The sequence below is a fragment of the Polistes fuscatus genome, unplaced genomic scaffold, assembly GCF_010416935.1.
Source record: "Polistes fuscatus isolate 324 unplaced genomic scaffold, CU_Pfus_HIC Scaffold14, whole genome shotgun sequence".
Classification (NCBI taxonomy): domain Eukaryota; kingdom Metazoa; phylum Arthropoda; class Insecta; order Hymenoptera; family Vespidae; genus Polistes; species Polistes fuscatus.
The window spans coordinates 2,323,419-2,350,892 of NW_025113042.1; the positions used below are offsets into that span (position 1 = coordinate 2,323,419).

General features: G+C 31.9%; 1 protein-coding gene across 9 annotated transcripts in view; it reads right to left on the minus strand.

Annotated features, from left to right (window-relative positions):
* Window positions 1-27,474, minus strand: part of LOC122514185 — a 155,780-nt gene that overhangs the window by 73,469 nt on the left and 54,837 nt on the right. For 7 of the 9 annotated variants that reach the window (XR_006302983.1, XR_006302982.1, XR_006302981.1 and 4 more), the window contains one exon: window positions 19,948-19,999. Coding sequence is in view for 1 of the 9 variants with exons in the window: in XM_043630852.1 (XP_043486787.1) it covers window positions 19,948-19,999 (52 nt within the window). In the remaining 8 variants the exon portion in view is untranslated. Of the gene's footprint in view, window positions 1-19,947; window positions 20,000-21,421; window positions 21,425-23,580; window positions 23,605-25,218; window positions 25,231-27,474 lie in introns of those variants that run through there. The other 2 variants (XR_006302986.1, XR_006302985.1) reach the window with 2 other exon arrangements.

Below are 27,474 nucleotides of genomic sequence, written 5' to 3' on the forward strand. Positions count from 1 at the left end.
TTAAATAATAATAATAAGAAAAAAACAACAATTGCGTTGATGAGTTATATGTTCCTTTTACGATTCAATTAGTTTAGATATTTTTTATACTAACTTTTGTTAACGATTTCTTTGCGTTTACAGAATCATTTTTGGAAAAATAATTTGACGAGTTTCTATCTCCTTTTTTTCTTTTTTTATTTCTCTCTTATTGTTAACTTCTCTTCTCAAGAATAACTATAAGACCCCATAACGATCTTCTCGTTCCGCTATACGAAATCTCGGTCTGTATTTTCGTCTAACAACATCGCGTTTTCATTCTCAAGATGTCGTGAACGCGTCTAAAATATCTTCAAACTCTTTTTTAGTTCACTCGGCGGCACCAGTTGAAAAGATTTCGAAATAACGAAAGTGGGAAAATTGTTCAAATCATTGTTAAGTACGATAGTAGAAAATTTGGATCAAATGTATCTTTCAAATATGAAACAAAAATGTTAAAATGATTTTAACAAAATATGATATTCCGTTTGTTGCTTAAAAATCTATACAAATATTTCATTCGAAATACTTTTAACAAATACAAATTTGAAATAATTTGTTAAAAAAGCAAAAGTACTTTAGATTTTAATATGTGTTGCTCTTCTTTTTAAATTGAACAAATTTATAAATAGACACGTAAATACAACACACACGCACACACACATAAATATAAATGGACTTTTCATTAGGAATATTTTCAATCATAAATATATTCAAAGTAATTAAATAAACATTTTTTATTTTCAAGATAAATATAACAAATATTTAAAGTGAATCTCTTAACGTTTGTACTTTTTGTTTGTGTATAGTTTGTTTAATAACTCATTGACTTTCAAACGTAAATAGGATGAGTCGTTAAAAATTCTTTTTATCTGGTTGCTCGGTGTGCGCTTTTTTCTCGATGTCGAACAATATAAAGCGAAGGAGATTTATAAAGGGCACATTTTACGAACAGCTTGCCTTTATTTTATCTCTCCTCTCACGGATTGCTGTGATAATAGCCTCGAGTGTACTCGAAAGCCACATACAAATCGGTGCATCGAGGGCAATAACGCGCACGATACTCGCCAACGCGAATCGCAAACGAAAGATTAACATATGCGCATGACTTTATTGAATACGACAAAAGCACACGCAATCGAAACTTTTATTAATGCTTTAATACTGAAATTGTAATATCAATGTATGTATATGTGTGTGTGTGTACAATCTAACTATTGTAAAATTATTAAATATTTTTTTTTATTTTTTTTATTTTATTACATATGCATGCGAAATTATACGTAAACTTATTTAATTCGATACATAATGTTTCTATAATTCGTTGACACACTTTATTAAAAAGTATTGTTAATCTTATGTGTGTGTGTGTGTGCGATAAGAAAATATATTCATTTAAATATTTGAAATAGTTTCTTATGGAAAATTTCTTATCGAATTATTTTGCATTAATATAAATTTCATTAATCTTATGTTGTTCTCGTGTAATACGATGTGACATTAATTATTAACAGTTATTGTCAGTGCTTCGAGAAATCTTAATAGTAACGTTGTTTATGAAATGATATTTTTGTTTATATAAAAACTTGCTAATCAAGCTAAATGTTATTCTAATGAATTATTTGTTTTTTCGTATTAATATAAATTAAACGAATTTTATCCAGTTTCCGTAATATAGTTAGATACTTTATGGAGTAGATACGATTAATGTTGCGATAAGAAAATATCGATCGGAATATTTTGAATAATTCCTTTATCGAGAACTTGTGCAAAACAAGAATAAATTTATATCGAATGAAAATTATTTTCACTTTAGTGATATATAAATTAGATAGATAAAGCTTATAAAGAATATTATTTAAATGTATCGATTAAAAAAAATAATAAAACAAGATCTTATATTTTATGAACATTTTGTAGACAATCGTTAATATCGTCGTACAATTATTCAAATCGTACAATCCATAGATAAATCCAACTAAATTGACCTATGAATATTCGCATTAGCGTTATCATAGTGACCACATAGTGCGTTTGTGTTAATAGTATACATTGACATACATAATTGGGTTCCAACTGGTTGATTATAAACAATATTATAAAGAATGTTCTTTAGTGATAGATCGCATCATTTATAACCTAAGCCGATTTTCCATGTAATCGTTTGAAAGTAAAAAAGAAACATAACGTTGATTAAACATTGCTGTAACTTGCATCCTTCTAATTTATGGTACACATTATTTCGTCTAACACGTTAATGTTTCTAGCTTGTTAATATCTCACGTATATTATCAAAATTTAATAATTCTTATTTTTCTATACAATAATATTTGTATTATTAAAAATAGTACATTATTTATTTATTTTATTTATTTAATAATATTTTATTGACCCTAGAGCCTAGGCTCCCTAAAGGCCATTAATTACAGTAAAGTACAATATAATGTATAGATAAAACAAAACAAAAATTAAAATTATGTAATTATTATTAAACTTATCATTATATTAGTAGTAACGCACAGTAAGTAGATAAATGTAAAAAGAAAATAGTAAATAATACATAAATAAAAGTATAACAGTTCTATAATAGTGGTATAGTAGTATTGGTTCAAAGCAATAAACATATGGTTTTAAAGAAAAAAAAAGAAAAAAAAAAATTAAATTAAATTAAATCGTAATTCACAAAACACGCTGAATATCTCTATCAATAAAGTAGGTATAACATCTTAATCTGAATTCTTTATAGTCACTTAGAGCTACGATATCTTCCGGTAGTTGATTCCACATACGAACAACAGTAACCAAAAATGATTTGTCATAAGTCCTGGTTCTTGCATAAGGTAAACATAATACATCCAATTGCCTTACAGCACGACCACGAACAGAAGTAAGAATACTAAAATTCGTTCTTAATATTTTGTCGTGCTGAAGACGCAACATTTTATATACTATGCAGGCCATTAAGAAGTCACGTCGACCTTGTAAAGTAAACCATCCTAAAGCTCTTCTAAACGGAGTAATATGCTGATATCGTTGCAAACGAAAGATAAAGCGAATACAAGCGTTAAACTTTCTTTGTAATTTAGTTTGTAATGTTCCTGAGATGTTTGTATAAGCTGCTGAACAATAATCAAAGATTGGTAATATTAAGGTGGCAACTAATCTTTTACGCATAGTCATATTAAACAAATGATTGTTCATTTTCAACCGGGACAAGCAGCTCATTGCTTGATTATTAATCAACATGACTTGTTGATGCCAAGACAAAGTAAACATTTGGAAGACAAAGTAAGACGTTATGGAAAAGTTAAATAAATAATTGAATATAAACGCGTATCCAGATTAATAGTTCCTACTATTTCGAATCGTTATATAATTCTCTTAGTTTATAATACATAGACACATTTAATCAAAACTAAATAAATAAATCAACCGATTCCGCTTGTACGCACAAGAAATTAATATCGTTTGAAATTGTACGATACGGATGTAGATTTAGTAATAATAAATCGTCGTTTTATCGTTTGCAAATGGAAGGATCTTGCAAACTTCTATGAACTTAGATATCTACTAATACACGCGTATATATATATATATATTTGTGTGTATGATATATTGGCATATTTATAGGACATTTGAATGGTAGCCAATACTAGATAATAGTCGATAGGATTTGTAATAGATGAAAGATGTCGGATGAGCAAGATTGGAATAGAGAAGTATTCTAGACAGTTAGATAGTTAGATAGAAAGAGAAAGAGAGAAAGATAGATAGATAGATAGAGAGAAAGAGAGAGAAACAGAGAAGGGTGGCATCGAATTAGAGGAATTATTCGCCAACTGGCTTGAAATCATTGGACAGCAGTGCGATAGATCGATCGATTGGATCATATCGATGTTATCAACGTCGTGTCTATGAAACGTTCTGTTCCTACCGACCAAACGGATGATAGCCGTCCAATATTTTGATTGATCAATGAACGTGCAATCGACTAATAATGACGTCTAAATTGAAAGATCGAATTTCAACGTATCTTCTCCCACCCACCCCTCCTGGCCCCGTTCGTATTATAAAGAAACGATTATAAACATATAAACGCATTTGCCAATAATTACGATTAGATTAATTCAAGTCATTTTGTTAATTAATTTAATCATTTATTTTATAATGTATAGATAAATATTTTTCTTCTTTAATTCTTTTTTCTTTTTTATATTAATTTACCAGTATAAATATTTGTATTTATTATAAATTATTTTATATATATTTTAATATTTATTATAAATTATTCTTTTTTTTTTTTTCTTTTATTATTAATTTACCAATATAAATATTTGTATTTATCATAAATTATTTTATATATATTTTAATATTTATTATAAATTATTCTTTTTTTTTCTTTTATTATTAATTTACCAATATAAATTTGTATTTATCATAAATTATTTTATATATTTTAATATTTATATAAATTATTCTTTTTTTTTTTTCTTATTATTAATTTACTAATATAAATATTTGTATTTATTATAAATTATTTTATATATATTTTAATATTTATTATAAATTATTCTTTTTTTTTTTTTTTTTATTAATTTACCAATATAAATATTTGTATTTACTATATTTATTTATGAGATGCTTTTCGTTATGTATATATACATTTATATATATTTTTTTAGGGTTTTTTTTATAAGTCTGTCTGAGTCGAATCATTTCGAAATGGAAATTCGTGCTTATTTATTGCGATAAAAAAATGATAGTGAGAGAGAGAGAGAGAGAGAAAAAGGAAAAAGGTTGAAGGTAAGCTTGTCTTGTAAACATTTTGATTGAATTACGTGGAAGGATTTATATCGTAATGCCATTCATCGTTTAGCTACTTATCGAAATCGACTCGATAAAGCTTCTACGATGGTAAATTTTAAATGAGAGAGAGAAAAAGAGAGAGAGAGAGAGAGAGAGAGAGAGAGAAATAGTTTTGAAAGAGTTCATATGGAAGTCCGTTAAAAGGTGAACCTTTTTAGACTTTGATACTGGATTTGTATAATCGTCCTAGATTTTCTTAAATCCAATTTAAAGGAAAGAGATTTTGTTCATTCTTTCTTTTCTTTTCTTTCTTTTATTTCTTTTATTTCTTTTTATTTTTGTCCTTTTTTTTTTTCTTTCTGTCTGTCTGTATTTCTCGTACGAAGTAAATTGTTCGGGGGGGTAACGTTAAGGATATATAAAATTCTATTTACATTTTCAAATATACGGGCAAAAATTTGCATATGCATGTAAGGGTTGCTTTCTAAAAATCTCGAGTCTGTGTATGTGTGTGTATGTGTTAGTGTGTGTTAGTAAAGAAGGTTAAAGTTATTTCAGCCCCACAAAACGAGGATATTCATAGGAACATATTTCGAGAATACGTTTGTATGTATTTTTGAAATTGGCTTTATTTTCTAAACCAGACTTACGAATTACTGCAAAAGGCACCCATTGAATTTAATCCTTGACGAATTATTTCTTTCATTATTGCGATAATACTAATAAAAATATTTTTCTCTGTATCTCTCTCTCTTTCTCTCTCTTTTTCTTTCTCTTTGTTCGAAAAGTATTTGAAAAATGTTTTCATTATAATGGTTACTTACGATTATTTAAATTATTTCTTTTGCGAATAGACATTTAAAAAAGATTAAACGTAAATTGAACTTTCGTCAAAGGAATTTAATCCCACTTGGTATTTTATTTCTTAAGAAACTTTTCATCGAAAATGAAAGAAATAGCAACAACAACAACAACAACTACAATAGATAAATGAAAAAGAAAAATGGAAAAATAAAAAATACCGACAACAAGAATGATCCATTATACGGAATACCTGAGTTATTCCAATTAAGCTTGAGAATACTTTTATATATATATATATGTATATATATATATATATGTATAAAAAAAAAACTTTTCACTTTGGACGGACGGTCTGTAATTTTAAGGCTCGTTTACTCGTATCAAAAAAAAAAAAAAAATTATACACATAAACAAAGTTTTTACGTTGGAGAATATAATATAAAAAAAAAAGAAAATTGTTAAAATGGAAAAAAGTTATTCCTATATTTCCGTCGTTTTAACAACAAGAAAGAGTTCTTTTCCTCAAAAAGTCAAAGTAATTTTGATATTAACGAAAAGTATGGTCGGGGAACCATAAACGAAATTCAAGCAACACGCTTATGCAAAATTATTATTATTATTATTATATTTCTTTTAGTTTTTGCGTTCCATATATGTTCTGGGCTTTGGGGGTAACAATAGACACAAAGGATACGCGAGTAGGAAAAGTGAAGAATGAGAATGACATTCGCGAAATTATTCGAGAAACGCATTTGTGTAGAAATCATGAAAGAAGATGGTTTGTAAGTTTCATTGAAAACATGTAAAATTCTGTGAATCTACGTAGACCTTTACGATATGTTCTAAACGTATATTCATTTACATGATAGAAAAATAAAAAAAAATGGAAATATAACAGAGAAGAAAAACGCGAAAAGACAAATTTTTTACGATACTTTTTTTACGAGAATTGGAAATACATACGGGGGGGCTATTAAATTTATTTTATTAAATAAAAAAACTACTGATAAGATAAATATTAAAATTCTAATAATATATAATAAAATAATATTTATAATTATAATAAATTTATTATTGATTAAAGGGGGACAACAAAAAATTTATTCGCTAATCATTGAAAGAAAAAAATAAAAACAAACGAACTATTTTCTCTCTCTCTCTCTCTCTGTTTTTTTCTTTCTCTTTATCTAAGAAAATTTACTCGAATCTATCTCTTCTAAATCTACTCTTCCTCTGACTTTAGGTAACAAATCACTAACTTAAAAGTTTCTCAAAGAACGATAGCTCTTTTCGTGGCATGCGATAGGACGAGAAAATCGATCGATCGGTTCGGATAATCGACGAAGACGAGCCAGAAAACGAAACGAAACGAAACGAAACGAAAAAAAAATTACACGAAAGAATAAAACAAAACTCGGTGCAATTAACGACGCGTGCGAGAGAGAACCCGACGATGTAACGATGTAGAAAATAAGATTGTAAAAAAATAAAGGGGAAACGATTTTCTCGTTTAATCCGAGTTTTCGCGAATAGAGATTTCAAAAGTGGTAGTGGTAGTAGAGACAAAAGTTGGGGAAGGGGAGATAGATTCTAGGGTTGTAAAACGAAACATCTTTAGAAACGACTAGCTCTTTCTTTCTTCCACCCCCTCCCCCCACCTTCCCATTGTTTCTATTTTATTACATCTTTTGCCGGAATGATGAGTTCGGTTCTCGAGCAGGTATAGTTACGAAAGCACTAAAAATAAGATATAGAAAAAAGAAAAAGTTACATGGGGAGAGGTGGGGAGGGGAAAGACGAAGAAAGGACTAAGGAATAATTTCAGATTTGTCAAACGAATAAAATAATAAGGTATAGTTTGAATACGACGCAACGTAATGTTGCAATTTCAAATGAAAATCCTCGGATGTTTAATGTGAATGGGACAAAGATTTGTGTATGTGTGTGTGTGTATGTTCGTAGAATGACCGATGGATAGAAATAGGAAATGCAATGGTGGTAGAGAGTTTAAAGCGGTTGCTACTGACAGTCTTATATATTTTCCACTGTCTGTTTCCTACACGAGAGAGGGGTAATCACTCGCGTGGCAGCGAGTGTTCCTGTGGTTTTAGCGGCGATACCGACTTGGCCGACCGCTCTTACGCTTCGTTTAAGCCGAGCCCGCAAGGGAACGAACCCTTCTCATCCCCGTTACCTTCTCATCACCCTTTTCTTCTCCTTCTCATCCTTTTCCTTTTCCTCCCACTCCTACTCCTACTCCTACCTTCTTTCTCTCCCATTTTTCATTGTAATTTCTGCAAGATCATATCTTTTTCCTCGACGAATAATTTTTCCCAAGATTCAAAACTGGGATATAAAAAAAGGGAGAAAGGGAGAGATAGAGAGAAAGTGGTATCAAAATTAACTCCTTGATTATAACATTTGAATAGTTTTTTATTTGTTCTTTTTTTTTTGTGTATATACGGAAAATATTATTTTTATATAATAATTTTAAATCTCATTTTTGATGGTAACCAACGACGTTTATTTTCACATACGTCAAATAATGTTATGAGATTTTCTTTTCCATTTTTTTTTAACATTCATATATTTTTCCCTCGTACAAGGGAAGATTTTTAATCAAATAAATTGCGATTAAAAGATAATGTTTTCAATCATTTTTCCATCGCGAGAATTACAATAATTTCTCAATTAGGGGGTATGCAAATAGATAAATTAATTAACTTTGTTATTTGTCTTTTAGAAATAGTTGGTAATAGAAATGAAGCGTATATAAAAGTAATGAAATAATTTAAAGTAACCCGTATTTGTGAATGTTTCTATCTCGTACCTTTTATCGCTTAAGGTTTACTCTTCTATTTCTCACGGTTCTCGACCAGCACAAATTTGTCAAGTAATTATACCGCACGTCGAGCATGCTGCGGTTGTACGACACCGACTCGTCGCGTTGCTGACGGCGGTCCTTAACGTTAATAACCGAGTTTAACACATACCGAACTTTGAAACTCGATGCGAATCACGCTTAACTTATACCTGAGAAAAAGATAATAGCGGAAGGAGTTATTATAAATGGAATAAGACGATAATATTTAATCTATTATTCAAACTAATCAAATTCATTTTATTTCCAATCGATGAATATTCTAATTATAAATGGAAAATAATTTTTTCCAAGTAATTTCATTCAAATGAATTTTCATACATTTCAAGACTCTGTAAATTTGTTTTCTTTTTTGTTCTTTTTTTATTTTTTTTAAATATCGAACTAGCTTCTTGCTAAATTTATTAATAATAAGTTGTTCATAAACTTCGTTAATTGTTCTACTATTCTGAATTGCATTCTTCACTTTTATGATATAAAACATTCAAACGTATCGTATTTTCTTCAAGAATACGATAACTTTTGATTGAACAGATAAATATTACAAATGTATTTCTCATTTTAATTACTCTACGATACTTTTAGCGTTCAAACGTTAACGAGTACGATCAGTAGCCGTGTAATATTAATAAAATTAGACGATTTTAAATTCATTCCAACAATTTAATTGTAAAAATGAATATAATCCCGATTTGAATTGAATTTTTCATTCGCTAAAGAAGAAAATATTTTCGAGTCAAATTAAAAAAAAAGGAAGATGTTTTAAAATGATTTAGGAGAGAATAATGTTAGAGTTTTTCGTACGTCCAGATAGAAACGTGGACGAGATTGGGTTACTGTTGCGCTTTAACGCTTCCTGAACGAATGTGTAAACGTTGGATGTACATAGTACACGTACAAATAAATGTACGAGTTACCGTTTTCTCTCTCTTTCTCTGACACACACACACACAAACACACGTATTCACATAGACACATTTTCTGCATCTATCGGTCTCTCTCTTTCTCTATTCTTGAGTATTGTACAATCAACAGAGAAGTTACAAACGTGAATCAGAGAATCAACGTTATGCACACGAAGAAAGTAATTTTCTTGTCAAACAGTAAACAGAGTTTATTACCGATGGAAATGAACGTTTAAAATGATCCAAGATAAATTCGAATAAAAACCAATACGTTATTTGTTCATTCAGAATATAATTCACAAAAGATTCTTCTTTCGTTGGGATAAAAGTTCATTCCATTGGAATGGATAATAAAGTAGTCGGAATCCGATCCACTTTTCTACGGTAACCTAAGCCCCTCCCCCTCCTCTACAGATTTAATTAATTTCCAAGAAAACCCTCCGACGCGGGTAGGTATGTTGGTAAAGTAACCACTTATAAATCAAATCCCGATGTTCGTTCGTTATCATCGTAATATGTATCTCGTTAGAAAACACTCGATCTAAAATCGTGTAAATATATTTATGTATGTACGCAAAGATTTATACACATACACGTAAGCGTATACAATTCTATATCGTTTTGCTTAAACACTCGCACATATACAGATACGATTTTAATTCAATTTTACTTAAACATATGTACAAACGTGTGCATGTATATATGTACGTATATATATAAATTATACCAAAAGATAAATCGTAGGATATACGCACGCATGTATTCTATAATTAGTCGAAAACTCTTGTTAGCATCAGACAAAATATTAGTTTCCTACCGAATGTAACATGACGATCTCCAACGAGATTACAAAGATCTATCTCTCTTCTCTATTTCGTCACGACACGTGCTATTAAATTTCCAAATAGAAATATCTAACTCGTATTCCTACAAAAATTTGGAAAAATTGTGTTCCAACATCTTGAAAACAAACGAAAGAACAAAATTGTTCAATGGAATATATAACAAAACGAGAAGTTTCATACTTCTCTCAATAATATCTATAAATAATTATGCAAATAAAATATCAAATTTATATAAAGTTACGAATGAAACATTTAGCAATCCGCTATGATAAAATAAACTCGTTTAGAAACTACGTACGTTTAAGATACGTTATTATTCATCCCTTAAAGTAAATTTCATTTCTACCAAAAAAAAAAGAAAAAAGAAGAAAAGAAAAAAAAAACAAGGGGGAAAGAAAATCGTAAGGAAAATTTGGAGAGAAAAGTATTAAAAGAAAGAAAAGGTTAGAGGTAATAGGTGTTCCTATGAAATTTCAACGTTAAACTTTACATAGTATCTACCCTCGGTGATTCTGATCTCGCAAATCGTTAAACGTGAACTTTTTATCATCTTGGGTGCCCTTCCCCGAGGCCGCAGTGCTCTTACTTATCCTCATAAAATCTGAATTTCACGAGGAGAAGAAGAAGAAGAAAAAGAAGACGAAGAAGAAGAAGCAGACTGAGAAGAAGACTGAGAAGAAGACTGAGAAGAAGGAGAAGAAGGAAAAGGAAAAGGAGAAAGAGAAAAAGAAGAAATAGGAAGGAGGGTAGCTTTATACAGCACCCAAAGGAGTTTCGAAGAATATGCTTGATACAGAAGGCGAGTCGTAATGACGCGGTTGAAACTTGAAAAGACGTTTCACATCCTCGAATCCCCTAACTCGGACAAAACTCTCGTCTTTCCTACTACTCAGACGAAACACGAAATTTCCTCCAAAACTTTGACTCTCTTTCTCTCTCTCTCACTCTCTTTCACTCTCTCTATTTCTCTCTACAAAATTTAGATCCCTCATACACTAGGAAAATCCGATGGTTATCCATTACCATGCCAAGAGAATATCGCTAAACTTTATACGATTGTAACGCTAGCTTCACTTTGATACCACATTTTTCAACAACTGTTTCACGTTGTACAAGTATCAATTTAACGGATAACTCCTTCTAATCATTTTCCACGAAGAAACAAATAATAAATAAGCAACGAGATAGAGAGAGAATAAAAAAGAATAGGAGAGTGAGAGGAAAAAACCATTTCAGAAAAAAGAAAGGAGGTGTCACATTACGCCGAACCGAGCAGCCCACCGCACGAGATAAAATTATTTATATAGGAATTCTATGGTGATAAAGAATTCTAAAGGTGTTGATAATCTAAAGATAAACCAAAATAAATAGATAATATTTTCTAAAAGCTTAGGTTACAGGAGATAGAAATAATTCTAAGATATTCGGTCTACTCAAGAGAAAGGGTCTCATGCTTGTTCCCCCTTATGTAAACAAATGCAAGTTTGAACGGGTAAAATTCCGATAGCTGTGGAAGATACTCTCTCGCTAAGACGTTACAGGCGTTAAAAGAAAGAAATATCGATGACCAATAGGGAATCTGTGATTTAATAAGAAACGCCCAGTAGGATAAAGAGAGTCCTTCCCCTCCCACTATGTGCGGGGTATAAGAGACGGACACCAGACCAGAATAAGGGCTTATTTTAGAGAGTTACATACAGAGTGATATACAGAGATAGATGCATATATAAGTACGAATAATTTATAATAAGCCTGAAGTCAGTAAGTGTTTAAGTCTTAAGTGCGACTATATATAAAGGGAGTTTGTTTCTTGTATTTTGTTCTATTTTCTTGTGTTTTGTTAAAATATATGATCCATATTTTGTACTATTTCGTCTCAACTGTTATTCACTCCGACCTTTAATCGAACAGGAGGAATGAATAAGACAAAGATCGATGAACGTTAGACACGAGAGAGAGCGAGAGAGAGAGAGAATTTCCCTTTAATTGTCTAATCGACTCTTGGGTGGTGAGATGGGGGTGGTGAGGGGAAGGGGGGTTATATATATAGGCTCGTTATCCGATTCTATCGAGCCTGCTGTGCATTCTAGATTGAGAGAGGAGGACCAATTGGAATTGTCGACTACCTACCAATGAACACAGGGGGGAATCGGGGGGGCAGGGTCCAAGAGGTGGTAGAATTGGTGATGAGAACTGGAATGGGGGAAAGGTAATGGTAGTAGGGGTGAGAAGGGGTAACGAAGGGGTGGTGGAAGAGCGACGAAAGCGGATATCTCAAATTATACGCTGGTGTAATTAGTGAGATGTAAGCGGTTCGTCGACGGGCTCTAACGCCCACGACGACGTTCGAACTTTGGCTATGAATTGGAAACGAGACAGGTACAAGTGGCCTAAGTATTATCGATTATTTTACTCGTGTTATTCGCTTGTATCATCGTACGTTCGGTTTTGAAAATTGAAGGTTGTATTTGAAGGTTGTACTACATGGAAATATAAAATGATTTTCTATGTGTATGTTGTATGTCATATGTGTTTAAACGTGTGTATGTGTATATGTGTATATGTGTATATGTGCACGTATGTTATATTATTATACGTTGTTTATTTTATTTTTGGTTAGATTCTAATTACGTTTTCGTTATATATATATTCAGTTATATTATATTTTAATTATAAACTACGATTTGCTTATTTTTGTTTCTTTTTTTCTTTTTGTTCTTTTCTTTTTTCGCCCTCTCCCCCCGCCACTTCTATCTTTGTTTTTTCTTTTCTTAGTTTGCCAAAAAGCATCTCGAAAAACATTTAGCGCGCGGCGTTTTATTTTCAATTAATTAAAATGTAGAGTTTTTAACGAAAAAATGGGTTTGAATGTATGTATTCGGTTTGTTCGTCCTCTTTATTATTTTCTGATTTCTTTTCTTTCTCTTTTTTGTATTACTGTATTTTTAATAAAATAACGAAAAGTTTGATCTTCGATGATAAATTCGATATTATTGATTGCTTAGTTTTTGTACCTCTAATGATTTCTTTGCTTTATCGGTTTATGATTATTATCGAATATTGTAATCGATTAAATTCGTTCACGTAGATCCAAATTTTGTATGAGATTACGACAAAGGAAATTTGAAATATTACGAAACTAATGAAAACTCGCGTTAAGAAAGTTTTTTTTTCTTATGTAAGAACAAGGAAATAAAACTAAAGTAATAGTTTAAAAAAGAAAAAGAAAAAAAAGAAAAAAGGGTAAAGAAAGGGAAAAAAAACGGGGGCAAACGGGTTTAACCTCTTAAGGGAAAAATTTGTTAGAATAAAGCAGGAAAGAAAGTGTGCCAACGTCACCGAGTTTTTTCTCTAATTTTATGACATTTTTTATCTCCCCGATCAAACTGAAATGGCTATGAGGGGGGATCGGGGGATCGGGGGGGTGAAAGGGAGGTGGGTATAGGTCGGTTACAAGGGCGGGTCTTACAAGAGGAGAAAAAACTTTGGCGAAAAGTTAGTCCGCGACTTTTCGAGGGATACGTTTACGTTTTCTACCTTCCCGTTGGTAAAAGTAAAATAAATATTCCTTAAATTCCAGCCTGTGGTTATCCGAAATCGAAACTTTTTCGATACTTTCTCTCTTTCTTTTTCCTCTCTCTTTCTCTATTTTCGCGTAGCTACTTATTTTTAATGAAAATATATCAGACAAACGAAACTTATAACGCGAGTGGTAACTTCAAATTATTTCGTCTTCATAATTTTTATAATAATCCGATATTTCTCAATGATATAAATAATATTAGTTTGTGTAATAATTGTTTAGGAAAAAAATAGAAAAAGAAAAAAAACTGGTGTGTGTACTTATGTACGCACGTAAGAAGTTATACTTCTTTGCAGTACCAAAACGAACATAGCCTCAATAACTTCAAAAATAACTTCAAAAAAAAACTTCAAAGAAAAAAAATAACTTAAAAAAAATAATAATTATTATTATATATATATAAGAAAGAATAAAAAAAGAAAAAGAAAATATCAAAATATAGATATCAGTCCACACTAAATATAAGAGAGATATATCGAATAACTTCACGCTTCAACAGCTATGGCGCGGTTACAGCATTAGTTCTCGCTTCGATCATTTAAGTAAAGCGGCGCTGAGTACGATTAGTATTTGGATTGGTGACCCGCTTGAGAAAAAAAGGGGGGAAGAAGAAGAGAAGACAACTTCATGCCGTATACTTGAAATCGCTTTGCCGCGCGTCGTAAATACTGACAAACTTCATGGTGTCGTTTTTCCAGACGCTCGGAACAAAATCACTCCCCATTACATTTTCCCCAACGCGCCAAAAGAAGTATAACTTCAATATTATAGAATGTTACTATAAAATATCTATTATAAGCATAGAAATTGATTCGAGATTACTTGAAAATAAATAATTAAATTTATTTTCTAAAGAATCTATATATACATAATAATAATAATAATAATTAATAAAGTTAAAGATTTAAAAACCGAAAGAGACTTGTTAGTGTCACGGCATCGCTCTTTAACGATTATAAGAAAGTAGAACATATTAATTTAATTAATACGGTCGTTGCGTGGCTATCGTGAGGTAGAGAAAAAGAGAAGGAGAGAATGAGAGAGCAGAGAGAAAGAGAGAGAGATAGAGAGAGAGAGAATAAATTCTTAAAATCTAGGTCAACGATCGATAGACCACCACAGTGCTGGGTCATCTTTTAAAGCCGGTGAAACTTTTCTCTTCTCAGCAGCTTCTCTTCGTCATTACTTCAGATTCCCAAGACAGAGATTAAAAAATTGAATTAGGTCTCTTAGGATGACATTGTCTTTCTCTCTTTCTCTCTTTCTCTCCCTATCTCTCTCAATCCATTCGTCTCTATCCGTTTCCGTCACTTTCTGGTCATTTTTTCGATCGATGATCGATCCGGATCATAGTTGGATCATTAAAATCGTGGAAACATTGTAGAATGAAATCACGCTCGGTTGAAACCACGAGCGTGTTGAGTTCGCAAACGTTGCATTATTATTGCGAATCCGCAACTCTGTCCGCGCTATTCACCCACCGAATAAATTATCTCCTATTTGCTTGGGATCTGTAAGAGAAATGTAGAGACTATCTTTGTATGTAGGTGTGTGTGTATGTGTGTGGGTGGGTGGGTGTATGTTTGCACGCGAAAGAGAAAGAGTAAGAGAGAGAGAGAAGATTCATCGTCATGAACGAGTTCGATCGACGAGCAATAAATTCTGGCTTGACCAATCCACCAGCACCACCAGAACCACGATAACGTTCCTATAAAAGGACTAAAAATATCCCCCAAACGTCATTTCCGACGCTTCCATCCAAAAAGATTATACGAATTTTCACGCTTCATCGCCAACCGACATCACGGTCGTCCTAAAGAAAATCCTTTTTCTTTTTTTTTTTCATTTCTCTCTTTCTCTCATCGTTTTTTTTCTATCCAATCATCTTTCCGATTTATCTCATAATTTTGTTATTGTTTTGCGTAATGTATAAGAATTGTATTATCGAATTTTCTTATTTTACATTGTGTTTCTCGTTATGGTGATTCGCGTAATAAATAAAATGTAATAAAAATATTGAATTATATATTCAAATGAAAATATATATTTTCACTTTGATCTTAATGCAATCGTTTAATTGCATTCTTCTTGTATATTCTTGATATATAATATTCCTACACAATTGTAGGAAATTAATCTTCGTATTTGTTGAACATTTTTATTTATATTAAAATGTAAGAAAACTTGTTAATATTATATTTAACAATACAATAAATAAAAATAAAAACTAACGTATCTCTCTCACATATCTTTAAATAAATAATAATAATAATAATAAAAACAAGAGAGAGAGAGAGAGAGAGAGAGAGAGAGAGAAAGAATATTAACGTTTAACGAGATAATTTATACGAAAGTTGTTATCAATATCGTATTAACCGGGTTTTAAAGGTAAAGTGATAAATGAAAAATCGATTGGAAAAGATCTCCTCCGTCGAGTTTCGTAGAAGAGAAATAGGTTGTAAGAGAAGAAGAAAGAAAAAAAATAGGAGGAGAAGGATGAAGAACATCGACTAAAATTGAATCATACGTTTGCAGGATTTATTAATTTTCTCTGACAATGAGTAGAGATGGACGCATCGCAAAAACAGAATACAAGTGGTAGGTAGAAAGGTTAAAAGGTGAAGGGGGTGGTAAAAATCGTAGATATCCTGGTGTTTCTCGGAACGAACGTGTAGGGGAGTCATCGATATATCGACAAATCTACCACCACCACCACCACCACCATCAACAAACGAACAGACGTATCGGCAAGCTAGGAACAATTACCATTTCCCGTTCGGTCGTTCGAAGTGCTCGTTTCCTCGCGCATTCCGTTTCGTATCGTGCGAAATAAATCTTGCTTCTTGACGTCTACGAGCTATGCAGAAAAAGAAAGAAAGTAGGTAGGAAAAGATAGAAAGATAGAAAGAAGAAGAAGAAAGTAGAAGAAAGAAAGAAAGAGAGAGAGAGAGAGAGAGAGAGATAAAGTCTGTTGAAAGAAGACAAAAGCGAAGTTTCTCTGGGGTTCTGTTTCCATGTTTCTGAACATCCTTTTACAGCTTACGATAAACTTTGTCTCCAAGGCTTTTTCTTTTATCCTTTATTCCTCTTCTTTTGATATTTATCTATCTGACTTTACTCCCACTTTTAATATCCCAAGCAGCATCGATCTTTCTTCTATTCTGATATTACATTAAATGTATACTCTAGTTTATATTTGTTATTCCTTTGCGTGTTTATACGAATCTTCCTCTCGTGTTTTTTCCTTCTTTTTTCTTAACAAAAAAAAGTATACGATTGTACCGTTTATCTTGATAGCTATCTAAATCAATTTTTTTTTAATTTTTTTACGACACTTAACTTTCTGTCTGTTAGATGTTACTACTGTCAATAATAAAAAATAAATATTCAAACGAACGTAGATCACACTTTCTAAACGAACCGTTATAATATTAAGGTATATTAAATATCTATTCATTTTTATTTTGATTATATTTATTATTTAAATAACAAATTTGTATCTTATATTTCGTTGTAATATTAGAATGAATCAAAAGTGTGTGCGTTCATTGCGTTAAAACTTTACTTTGAAAATATTCATTTTAAAAACGCACGAACTTTTGATTAACCCTTACTTAATATGCGTGTCATCCAGGATTACGCATACTTTGACGAGACTCATATACAAGAGTCGTAAAAATATTGAACAAAACTAAAGCAATCATCGATGAACGTGGTTTTAATATCTTACGTGCACGCATTTTATTCGGGAATTAAAAAAGAAAAAAAAGTAAGAAAAGAAGAAGAAGAAAGACAGAGGTTTTTTCCTTCATCCCTCCTTCCCTCCCCCTCCCCACCCCTCCCTACCGAATAGATCCTCGAGTCGTCGAGGAAAAGCTACGAGATACGTTGTTCTACATCGACGGTCGGTTTAATGGCTCATTCGGCGATACGCCAGCAAGCGTTCGAGCATGAGCCATAAGATTTTGACCTCCTTTCGGTGTACGTCAAAATCGTGTCACGAGAAGAAATATCCCTTACCCCAGCCCCACCTCAGCCCACCCTACCCAGCTCATCCTGCGAACTAAATCAGTCCCCCTTCCCACCCTTCCCACCCTTTTTTCCATTCTTCGAAATCGTCGAATCCGCGCTAGTTTTCTTCCCTTCTTCTTCTTCTTCTTATCGCTTATTCGTGTGTCGTTAAAAGAAAAGGAAAAAAACAACAAGATAAAAAAATTTCTCGAAACCTTTTATTAAAACAGCTCTGGCTGGCTTCTTCTCGCGAAAATTTTGTCCTAGTCTTACGTCGAACAAAATTACGTCGAGAAATTCGTATAATTTTACACCTAATTTAGGAGGAACGCGATTAATACGAAAAAGAAAAAAAAGAACGAGAAGAAAATTCACGACGAAATTTATTATACTTATTCGAATCGTCGAATGATTTTTTTTGGTCTCCATTCGAGTACTTTATTTTTGTTAAACATTATCACGGATAACAATAGTCGGAAATCGTTCTCATTGAAGAAATTATTGTAACGATCGGTAGTAGGTATAATAGGTACGTGGAAAAATAGCGATCGTGTGAAAATGAGGATAAGTGAAAATAAGGAAAGAAAGAAAAATGGAGCGAGGTAAAAAGTAGAAAAAGAAAAAAGAAAAAACGAAGAAATAAAAGAAAAAAGAAAAGAAAAGAAAAGAAAAGAAAAGAGGGAGAAAAAATGACGAGAAAGGGGGACTCGCAAGAGAAAATGAGCTGGTCTTGGAGGTTTTCAAGTGTAAACGCGAGTGGAAACATTTCGACGAGTTCTAGGACGTGTTACAAGTTACCTTGCAAAACATGGCGAATAATCTCGAAGGTAGTAGCAATTGCAAGTAAAACGAGAAAGAGAGAGAGAGAGAGGGAAATAATAATAATAAGAAGAAGAAGAGAAGAAGAAGAAGAAGTGGAAGAGAGACAGAAGTTGAAAGTTTTAGAGTAACGTCGGCTTTTGTGCGATTATCACCGTACCATTTCGGTCGTGGTTAGTAGACATACATCTAAATTTCTCACCTTTCCTCTTCCTCACCTTGCTACCTTCCTTCCTTCTCTCTCTCTCTCACTTAAGTATTACGAAATTTATGCGTTTCGCGCCATCGCCCAACACTCTTTAATATATGCATACGCGAAACAAGCACAGAAACGTTCGAAGTTCTCCCATCGACGATGGAAGCATCGAGTTCGTGTGTTAGCTAACGACCACCCTGTTTTACTCCCCCTTCCCCCCTCCCCCCCTCCCCCGGTCTCAGCAAGTCTCCATTTACGATACTACAAACACACACTTTCAACCCCCTCTTCTCTCTCTCTCTCTCGTACCTCTTTACATTCTAAATACCATCTCGCACGGCACATTCTTGTTCAGTTGCAAGAAAATAAACCAAGTGGCTTTCCAGAGTTTCCACTATTCGAATAATTGAGATTATCGTTTGGTTAATTCGACCATTGTTCCACTTGAATTTCTCTTTCCCTCTCTTTTCTCTTTCCGTTCTATTAAAAGGGTTAGTTGTTGGGTACGATAAGGGGGAAACTTTATCGTCGTAGAGTGATTAGACTTTAAAGGTAAGATCACTACTTGAGAAGGGTTTCTCTGATCGTTTGATAGATTTGAAGAATAGCAGCAATCGTTGTTGGAAAGCATGTTTATCTTATCGCAAGAGTTGCCATTCTATTGCTTAGATGGAACAATGAGGAATTGTTCGGGATCGTATATCTAGGAGTAGCTCGTGAATCCAAATAATAGCTATAATGTCATGTTTCTCTACGTATAGTCTTATCGAGTAACGATAATGTTGTTATATAGGAGGTAACGCATAGCAAGGGGTAGTAGGGTTGGATAGTAGTATGGTGTCTTGTACTAAGGATCGATGAATTGCTTAAGCATTGTCGGTAGCATCATTGATGCAACCTCGTCTTGTCTTACCACTACTACTATTACTAATACTACTACTACTACATCCATGAGAAAATAGATTTCTATATCATAGGGGATACACCTATGTGTCTCTTCGTGTATTACGTAACTCTTGTATTATATAAATAATTAAATAATAATTGTTTTATATAAATATTAATTGTATATTACTTACGGGTTACACTTGTTCCTATCGAATCATCCGTTTTTATCATCCAAAGTATATTCTGTAATGATAATCAAAAGAAATGTGTTATTTTAAGATTAATAAAGTAATAAAGTATAATAATTGATAACACGAAATATTATATAGTAATCTCTGTTTAATTTGAATATATTTATATATATTAATAATATTTTATAATAAATAAATGATATTTTGATCGTTCGTTAATAACGAGGGATTATTAAAAAATTAAAATATTCGAGGGTAATATTTAACGCCTGTAAAATAATATTGTTTTATATTCGTTATGTGTCATCGCATACGAATCCAATGCGTTTCCTTTTGCGAGTATCAAAAGTTTTTCATTCTTGGAATATTTTTCAAACAAGAATACGAGATCCTCGGACGTGAATATCTCGGTGCCGGTATTTCACTGCGAACAGTAGCAGCAACGATGCGCTCGCCCGAGCATGCTAACTCGAAATTTATGCACTTTCCAAGTTTCGATATTACGTGACCGGTGGTGCTTCATTGTCGTTGCAGAAACGCAATTTGTCGTTTGGTCGGTGTTACGTAACGAGAGCTAAGTAACAAGGAAGATTTTAGAAGTTTTATCACTGACATATTCGTCTATGATATTAAATATAATTAATTATTTTAAACAAGAAGAAGAAGAAAAAGAAGAAGAACATATACAAGTTGTAACGATTAATTAAACGATAATAACTAACAAGAATGATTTTTGTGTTACAAAATTATTAAATATGATTAATCATTTAAACAAAAATAAATATAAATATAAATAAGTACGTGTACGTATAATAATAATAAAAATTATTGGATCCTATGCAAATTGAAATAAGTGTGCAAATTGAATAAGTGCAAGAGAGAAAGAAAGAAATAAATAAAGAGATAAAAGAAGGAAGTTAAAAAAAAAATATTAAGGGATGATAGAGTGTGAGAAGGGGGATGAGGGGGTTGGTAGAAACGAGAGGATGTATGGTCCACTGGATAGTTGGTAGAAACGACCAGGAATCACTTTTATTTCGTCCTTTTCCTTCGACGTTTGGTGCCTTCACACCGTACCTTTCTCTCTCTCTCTCTCTCTTTTTCTTTTATTCCCTTTTTCGTTACTATACGTAGACGTTTCTCGACGAAGGGAGAAAAACGACGCCATACTGCATCGCGGGTAATGGTCGTCGTCTGTTTATCGCAGGGCATTCGTCTACCATCGACATGAAAATAAAAAGGGAAAGCTTGGCAAACTTTACTTCCCTTTCTTTTTTTTCTCTCTCCCCTTCAACATTCTCCATTCTCTATTTCTCTTTCTCTCTATTTCTGTTTCTCTATTTCTGTTTCTCTATTTCACGTAACACCCCCTGCGGCATATTATGTGTACATGACGTTCGTGCTAACTCACACCTGCCACGTACCTCCTACATATTTTTTCTGTTTATTTCATCCCACCCCCACTCTGCCCTACCCCCTCCCTCCCTTCCTCCCCAACCTACCTATTTATTTTTTTTTCTTTTTACTCTTTTGAAACTTTCTTCCTCTCTCTCTCTCTCTTTCTTTCTTTCTCTCTCTCTCTTTCTTTCGCATCGTTCCTCGTGCCAGCAAACGCTCGTATTCGCGCGCATTACTACTTTTACACGCAACTACGGCTAATTCTCGCGTGAAAATATCTTTCCCACTTTTTCAACTTTTGCCGCTTCCCGTGTCGTTACATTTTTAAACGCGTTAAATTTCTATGGGTATACGAGACGCGTTTGTTACTTTTTTTTTATGTATATATAGAAAATAAATGTCGATTTTCGATTATTATTTTGTTCAAAATAAAATAAAATCTTTGTTATTACAGAGAAACAATTCTACCTATTATCTACCCATAACCTGCACAATAAATAAGACATTATATATATATGAATAATTTTTGATTTAATATAATTTTGTATTTAGACAAATAACAGATAGACTTGTATTAAAGTATAAAACAAATATTTTTTTTTTGAAAATAACTTTCAAACGATTCCATTTCGATTATATTATCCTCACTTTCGAAATGGTTCTTTCCATTTTAATTTTTTTTTTAATTTACAGATCCCTTTTTGTTATACGTTCGGAACGTATAACAAAATGAAGTATCGATCGTAAATGTGAAAAAGTTTCAAATTAAATTGAAAGAAAATTCGCTTAAATCGAGCGTTTAAAATTGTCTCACTCGGTATTTTATTGCGAACGAGAATATTTGTCCATATCCCCCTCTTCCGCCCCACCATCGTTTTCTATAACAGTTAGTTTCAACTCTTACGTAATGGGAGAGATAAAAAATAGTTCGGTCTCATCTGGGGGAGGGTGGGAAGGGGAGAAGAGGGGAAGGTGGGGGTGGTAGTACGTTTCTAACATAGCGCGATATTTCTTCGAGACTAAAACGAGAGGAGAAAGTAAGGATAAAAGCAAGAAAGACGACGACGACGAAAACGACGACGAAAACTACGACGAGTAAGGGGTAAAAAGGGATGGAGAAAGGAAGAGACCCTTTTGCAGAGAGAAAAGCTCGTCGCGTCGCAAGTGTCGAATGTACATAACTACGCCATTGCATTCTGCTTCTTAAATATTAAAGTCACTTTCAAGCTGTTTTCATGTCTCTCCTTCTTAGAACGAAACGAGTTTCTCTTCCAGGAACGAACGAAGGTGAAGATTAACAGAAGAAGATGGCTCGATTGAAAGAGCTTCAAGCCTGAGGGGATCTTACTCCGTCTAATTAATCGTCTAGAAGGGACTCGTTTAATTTTTTTCTTTTTTTTTTTCTTTCTTCCTCTTCTTCTTCCTCTATTTCCTGTTCTTTTTTATTTTTGTATTTTCATCGTTATCTCTTTTTATCTTTACTTACTTTTTATTTTTATATCTCACGCTTTTTTTTTTTTATATCAAAGCAAAATGTTTCGTGTACAATAATGAAAAACGATTCTAATATTTTTTATTTTTCATGGGGGTTTTTTGTTTTTAATTAAGCTTATCGCAAGGAAAAATAAATTTATTTGTTGTATTATAAAAAAAAAAATGAAAAAAGCATATTCTTAGAGTAATGATATTATTTTATGGGAATATTAATATACTTCTCGTTTATTTTCTCGTAAATAATTATTTATCTGTGGAAACGTTTCATTTATTTAAGAATCTACTCTTATTTGTCATTGTAAATAAGTATTTACTTACAAAAAAAATATTATATTATATATATATATATAAAATAAATTCGTAATTGAGTAATTTAAAAAAGAATATTTTCTAAAAAAGAGCCACATCATAAAAATTCAACTACCGTGTTTATTTTAATAAATGATTATTTACATAAATATATATTTAATTAAATTCTTCGTGTTTCTTATACGAATGTAATAACATTTTCCAAATACCAAACTAAACGTAACGAAATTTGTGCAACGACGATATAATGAAAAAATCAAATTTCTTACTTTGATAATAATTTAAAGGAAGTCAGATTTATTAAAATTCAACTCCTGTTTATCCTTGTAAATAAGTACTTAGAAAACACTCTGCGGATGGATCTTGTAACACGAAGAAAGATATATTACGTATAATATCTTTTAATTAAAGAGCAGTAAACCAACTTCCTACCTTGACAAAGTACCTACAATGAAGAAATATATCTCTCGCACTCTCTCACTCTCTCTCTCTCTCTCTCTTCCTCTTCTTCCTCTTCTTCCTCTTCTATCCCCGGTATTTGAATTTTCTCCACGTATATGCCTTCATCTCCCTACACGATAATTCGGGTCTGATATAGTCCGGATAAAACAGATGTTCTGCTTCTTTCTTTTTTATATTTTCTCCTCCTTTCCAGTTTTTTTCTTTTCCTTTATAAAAAAACATACTAAACCTCGAAAGATCAACGTGTATTCTCATATTTCATTTTACAATTTTCCGTATCTTATTCCACTTATTTTCCTTCCCCTCTCCTTTCTCTTTCATTTTAAACAACGTACGTGACAGATGGTCGAAAAGAAAAGAAGAGATAAGATACTCAAAAAGAAAAAAGAAAATAAAAAAAGGAGGAAACGAAAAAGAAGAAGAAGAAGAAGAAGGGGAAAAAAAAAGAAAATTTGTAATTTCAATTTGTACAAGCGGGAGAAGAACGACGAGGACGAGGACGAGGAAGAGGAGGAGGAGGAGGAGGATGAAGAAGAAGAATAAAGGGGTGAACAAGGGGAGGGGGGAGGGGCTAGAAGACTTTCCGTAGAAACGACGTAAACATCTCGAAAGGAAGTTTATCGAGAGGAGATTTTGTCGATTACGAGTTTAAACGGAGTTCGCCGCTCGGCAATTATGAGGGGACCGATTAAATTATCAAAGCAGTTCGTTCGTTCGTTCGTTCGTTCGTTCGTTCATTCGTACGTCTCCTCGCGGTGAGTGAAAAGGCGATAAGCGAATTATTTAAATAAAATCAAATTTTATAGGAAGTTGCCAGTTCGTTCGCTTATTTGTCAATTGGATTGCATCAATTTTTCTTCTTTTCGTTTTTTTTTTTCTCTGTTAAATAATTTTTTTTCTTTAACAAGTTTACCCTTCTCTCTCGATATATATTTATCGATAATAATAGTAATAAATAATAATAATATATATATATTTCTCTATTTCTATCGTTATATCATTTTTATCGTTTATAAATATAAAATTGTAGTCGACGTTTATATATATATATATATATATATAATAATAATAATAATAATATATATATTTCTCCATTTCTATCGTTATATCATTTTTATCGTTTATAAATATAAAATTGTAGTCGACGTTTATTTATATATATATAATAATAATAATAATAATAATAATATATATATATTTCTCCATTTCTATCGTTATATCATTTTTATCGTTTATAAATATAAAATTGTAGTCGACGTTTATTTATATATATAATAATAATAATAATAATAATAATAATAACTATTTAAATAATATTATTGACTACTTTAATTAATTTAATAATATTATTTACTCCTTTTCTATATAGTTGTGTCGTTTCTATCGTTTCTATCCTTTATATATATAAACATATAAAATTATCGTACGACGTATCGTTAATTCGTTTGAAAAAAAAAAAACAAAAAGAGAAAAAAAACAAAAAGGCAAATCTTTTCGGTATGATTCGTGAGCACATGCGCAAATCCTGGCGTTTATCGTTGGGTAGGATCGATCGAATAAAGTTGAACCAAGCGAGGGCAACGTTTTACGTAGCGAGCATGTACGAACTCGCTTCGTGACTGGTTTCGGACGTTATGAGAATAGTTTTCCGTTCCCTCGACTCAACCAATCCTCTCCCTTTCTCACCCTTTCTCTTTTTCCCTCTCTGGCACTCTCTTTTCAGGCACTCACAAAAAAGCCGACGGCTGCGGCGGGAGGGAGGAGGAGGTTGAAAGGGGTTGAGCACTACGAACGGGGGCTTAGCCCGTTCGTAAAAATGTTCAACGACGAGGTTTTTTTCCCCCTCGGCTCTTCGAAATTAACATCGTATTCGTCCCACACTTAGACACTTTTCCCAACCCTCGAAAAAATTATTCGAATTATAATTGCTTTCTCTCTCTCTCTCTTACTTTCTTTCTACATATATATATTTTTTTAAATCCTTTTTACTCTTCCATATTTTTTTCCTTCTTTTCTTCTTTTTTTTTTTTCTTTTTTCCCCACCCACTTTTCCTTTCCTCCTTCTTCCTTTTCCTTTTTTTTTTTTGACTGTAGGAAAACGAGAAAGAGAGTATCGTTTCGGAGGTGGAAAAGTATTATAGAAATATGAGAACGTGAGAGTGAAAGAAAGAAATTGAATAACTTCACTATCGTAGTAGCATCGTCTACCGTCTGCTAATAAAATTTCGTACATTTTCTCTTCCATCTCTCTCTATCTCTCTCTCTCTTTAACTACTTCTATCTTTATCTCTCCCCCTCCCCCTCTCCCTTCTCATCCCTTCCTCTGCTTTTTCACTCTATCTTTTTCACTCTTGGAAAGTTTACCTCTCTCTCTCTCTCTCTCTCTCTCTCTCGCGTACGCGAAATGTGATTTTAATTAAAGCTACGGAACGCAAGCTGTACGAGATATAGCCGTGAGAATATATCAATATTTTTAATTCCTCTCGAAATTCATCGGCCCGTGAGATTTTAATATCAATCCTCTGCCCATATATATATATATATAATCGATATCAATATCGAGAGAGTATCGGAGGATTAAGACGCGGATAAATGCGCGTGCGCTTACAAAATAAATCCCCCCTCCTTCAACCAACCACCCACCCACCCTCACCGCCTACTGACACAAAGCTACATAAATTTATGTATATAACACACTTTGTCATGTTAAGGTACGATACGAAAGATTAATATATTCATTGAAGTATACCAAAGTGTATTCATATATGGTCAAAAATTATGATATAATATTGAAAATGTTATATATATATATATATATATATATATGAAAGAAAATCAAATAAAATATTCTCATGGAATTATAAATTGAATTAATATATAGACCGAGGTGTTTGGATTGAAATATTATATATTGGACATCTTATACGTATTTATATACAGAAAATTTGTATAATTTTATAATTATTTTAAAAGAAATTAAATTTGTGTTCTATATAATACTTTACTCTTGTATATTATATATTCTAGTGAGTAATTATTTATTTAAGATAAACATTGAATTAAATATTCCATTTTAGTTTTTTTTTTTTTTAGAAATATAATATGTTTTCTAAATACTTTACACTAAATTTGTACTTACTAAATTTGTTTTCTTTTGTTTTTTTTTTTTTTTTTTTTTTTAATTTAATTTTGTACTTATAAATTTTTTACTACTAATTTTTTACTTATTAAATTTGTAATTTAACTTGTAATTATAACTACTACTATAATTTACTTGTAATACTATCAAATTTGTAATTTAATAATTGACAAATTCAAATTTGTTCTATTCTTAAAATTGTTTTAAGAAAATTCGAGATTTATTAAAATTGATTTATATATTCTTACAAATAAATAAAAATACCTACAAAGATATATATATACTATAATATGTATATATAAAATGCAAATCAGAATACCGGATCGATTAATAAGAAATTTATAAAGCAACGTTATTAAAGAAGCATTAACGAGTAAACCGATAATTACATTTCCCATCTTAGTTCATAAAAATCTTCTTACCTATCTCAGATAAAAAGATAATTACAATTTTTGTCATGTCTTTCCCATCATCATCATCATTATCATAATCGTAATCATCACCATCATCATCATCGTAATTATCGTCATCATTATCATTATCATTCTTGTGCAATAATGCGATCAAAATGTATTCTATGGTTTGTCCAATGAAGCAAGGAGAACGTAGGAGTAACAACATAGTCGATGATGCACCGCGTGCATTGGGATTTACATAGGCGTAGACATTCTCTGACGTTGCTTTTGCCAGCGTCGGGTCAGTTAGAGACGATGTGTTATATCGTC